Source organism: Olea europaea, unplaced genomic scaffold (genome assembly GCF_002742605.1).
Source record: "Olea europaea var. sylvestris unplaced genomic scaffold, O_europaea_v1 scaffold38182, whole genome shotgun sequence".
In the NCBI taxonomy this organism is placed as follows: Eukaryota; Viridiplantae; Streptophyta; class Magnoliopsida; order Lamiales; family Oleaceae; genus Olea; species Olea europaea.
Genome location: NW_019257603.1, coordinates 1 through 1,104, shown reverse-complemented (window position 1 = coordinate 1,104; position 1,104 = coordinate 1). Strand labels below are relative to the sequence as shown.

At 39.2% G+C, this 1,104-nt stretch overlaps 1 protein-coding gene across 3 annotated transcripts; it reads left to right on the top strand.

The window, feature by feature from the left end:
• Positions 1–18: 18 nt before the first annotated feature.
• On the top strand, positions 19–1,098 carry LOC111386959 (DNA repair protein UVH3-like). 3 transcript variants are annotated; one of them, XM_023011463.1, is made up of 4 exons: positions 19–179; positions 272–378; positions 719–796; positions 933–1,098. In XM_023011463.1, exons 1-4 carry the CDS (start codon positions 71–73, stop codon positions 1,038–1,040), a joined length of 402 nt encoding a protein of 133 aa, XP_022867231.1. In that variant the 5' UTR covers positions 19–70; the 3' UTR covers positions 1,041–1,098. The 3 variants fall into 3 exon arrangements, with proteins under 3 accessions (XP_022867231.1, XP_022867230.1, XP_022867229.1); XM_023011462.1 differs by having other exon boundaries at positions 269–378; XM_023011461.1 differs by having other exon boundaries at positions 264–378; positions 933–1,096.
• The last annotated feature ends 6 nt before the right edge of the window (positions 1,099–1,104 follow it).

Genomic DNA, 1,104 nt, shown 5'->3' with positions numbered 1-1,104 from the left:
TTTTGTTGATAGATCAAGGCAATGAGAGTGAAAGAACTGGCTTTGGATCTTGAGCAGCAGAGACAGAACAATGATATCAAAGGAAAGAAGCCCATCCTGGACGAGGCAGAGATGGAGCCAAACACAAAAGGACATGATGTGGTTCCCAAAAGTTACAAACAAGAAGAACTGGATGAGATGTGAGTTCTATGCTGAATTATTTTTGCTGCATATTATTTTTGTGTTGATTAAAAATTCTGACTTCTGGTGACAAGTTAATTAAGGTTAGCAGCCTCCCTTGCTTCAGAGGAAGATGGTTTTACTGCTGATGTTTCAACATCTGGCACAGGGATTCCAGATGAAGAGGACGATGAGAATGAAGACGAAGAGATGATACTGGTAAGGATTTCCTTTTTCTTTTGATGATTTGATAAGAGACCTCATAAATTACTGTCCTTCAGTCCAGGCTTCAGGTCTCAAAGGACATAGTTATTTCACTATTGGAAGTTTTAGGTAGAGGACACTAAGCTCATGTTTGGCCTCCATTCAAAGTCATTTTCCACTGCACATTTCATGGGACCCAAAACTTTTATCAACTTTTCGTAAACATATTTCATCAACTTTTATCAAAATCTTCTAAAAATCGAACTTTTAGCTAAACCAAACAGGGGCTAAATTTTCCCTTTTCCTCAGTTTTTAATTTTCTTAACCACTTGCTTCCACCTTCTTTGTTGTGCAGCCAGAAATGCATGGGAAAATTGATCCTGCTGTCTTAGCTGCTTTGCCTCCATCCATGCAACTTGATCTTCTTGTTCAGGTAAGTGTGCCTTTCTCTCTATGTTTCTGCTCATGATGATGTCCAGGAAGGGTGACTTTTCTGTTCAAGTTATAGAAATGAACATCTAGGGAGAAAGTTCCAGTTGTTACTTCACCCGCTGATCTCCTGTTTGTAGATGAGAGAGAGACTGATGGCTGAGAACAGGCAGAAGTATCAAAAGGTCAAAAAGGTGCATTTTGAACACCCGTGTATGGGTATCCTAGAAAAAACATTTTTTTGGTAGTATCACTCTTTTCTTCCGTTACTTTTTGCAATCACTTCCTCTGCAACGACACTGTTCACTTTTG

What these genes read in the sequence shown, in the direction of transcription:
- LOC111386959 (XM_023011461.1), top strand. Translation starts at nt 22, where the DNA reads ATGAGAGTGAAAGAACTGGCTTTGGATCTTGAGCAGCAGAGACAGAAC. An exon ending in CAAGAAGAACTGGATGAGAT is followed by an intron (nt 180 to 263) that starts GTGAGTTCTATG and finishes AAGTTAATTAAG; the next exon opens with GTTAGCAGCCTCCCTTGCTT. An exon ending in AAGACGAAGAGATGATACTG is followed by an intron (nt 379 to 718) that starts GTAAGGATTTCC and finishes TTTGTTGTGCAG; the next exon opens with CCAGAAATGCATGGGAAAAT.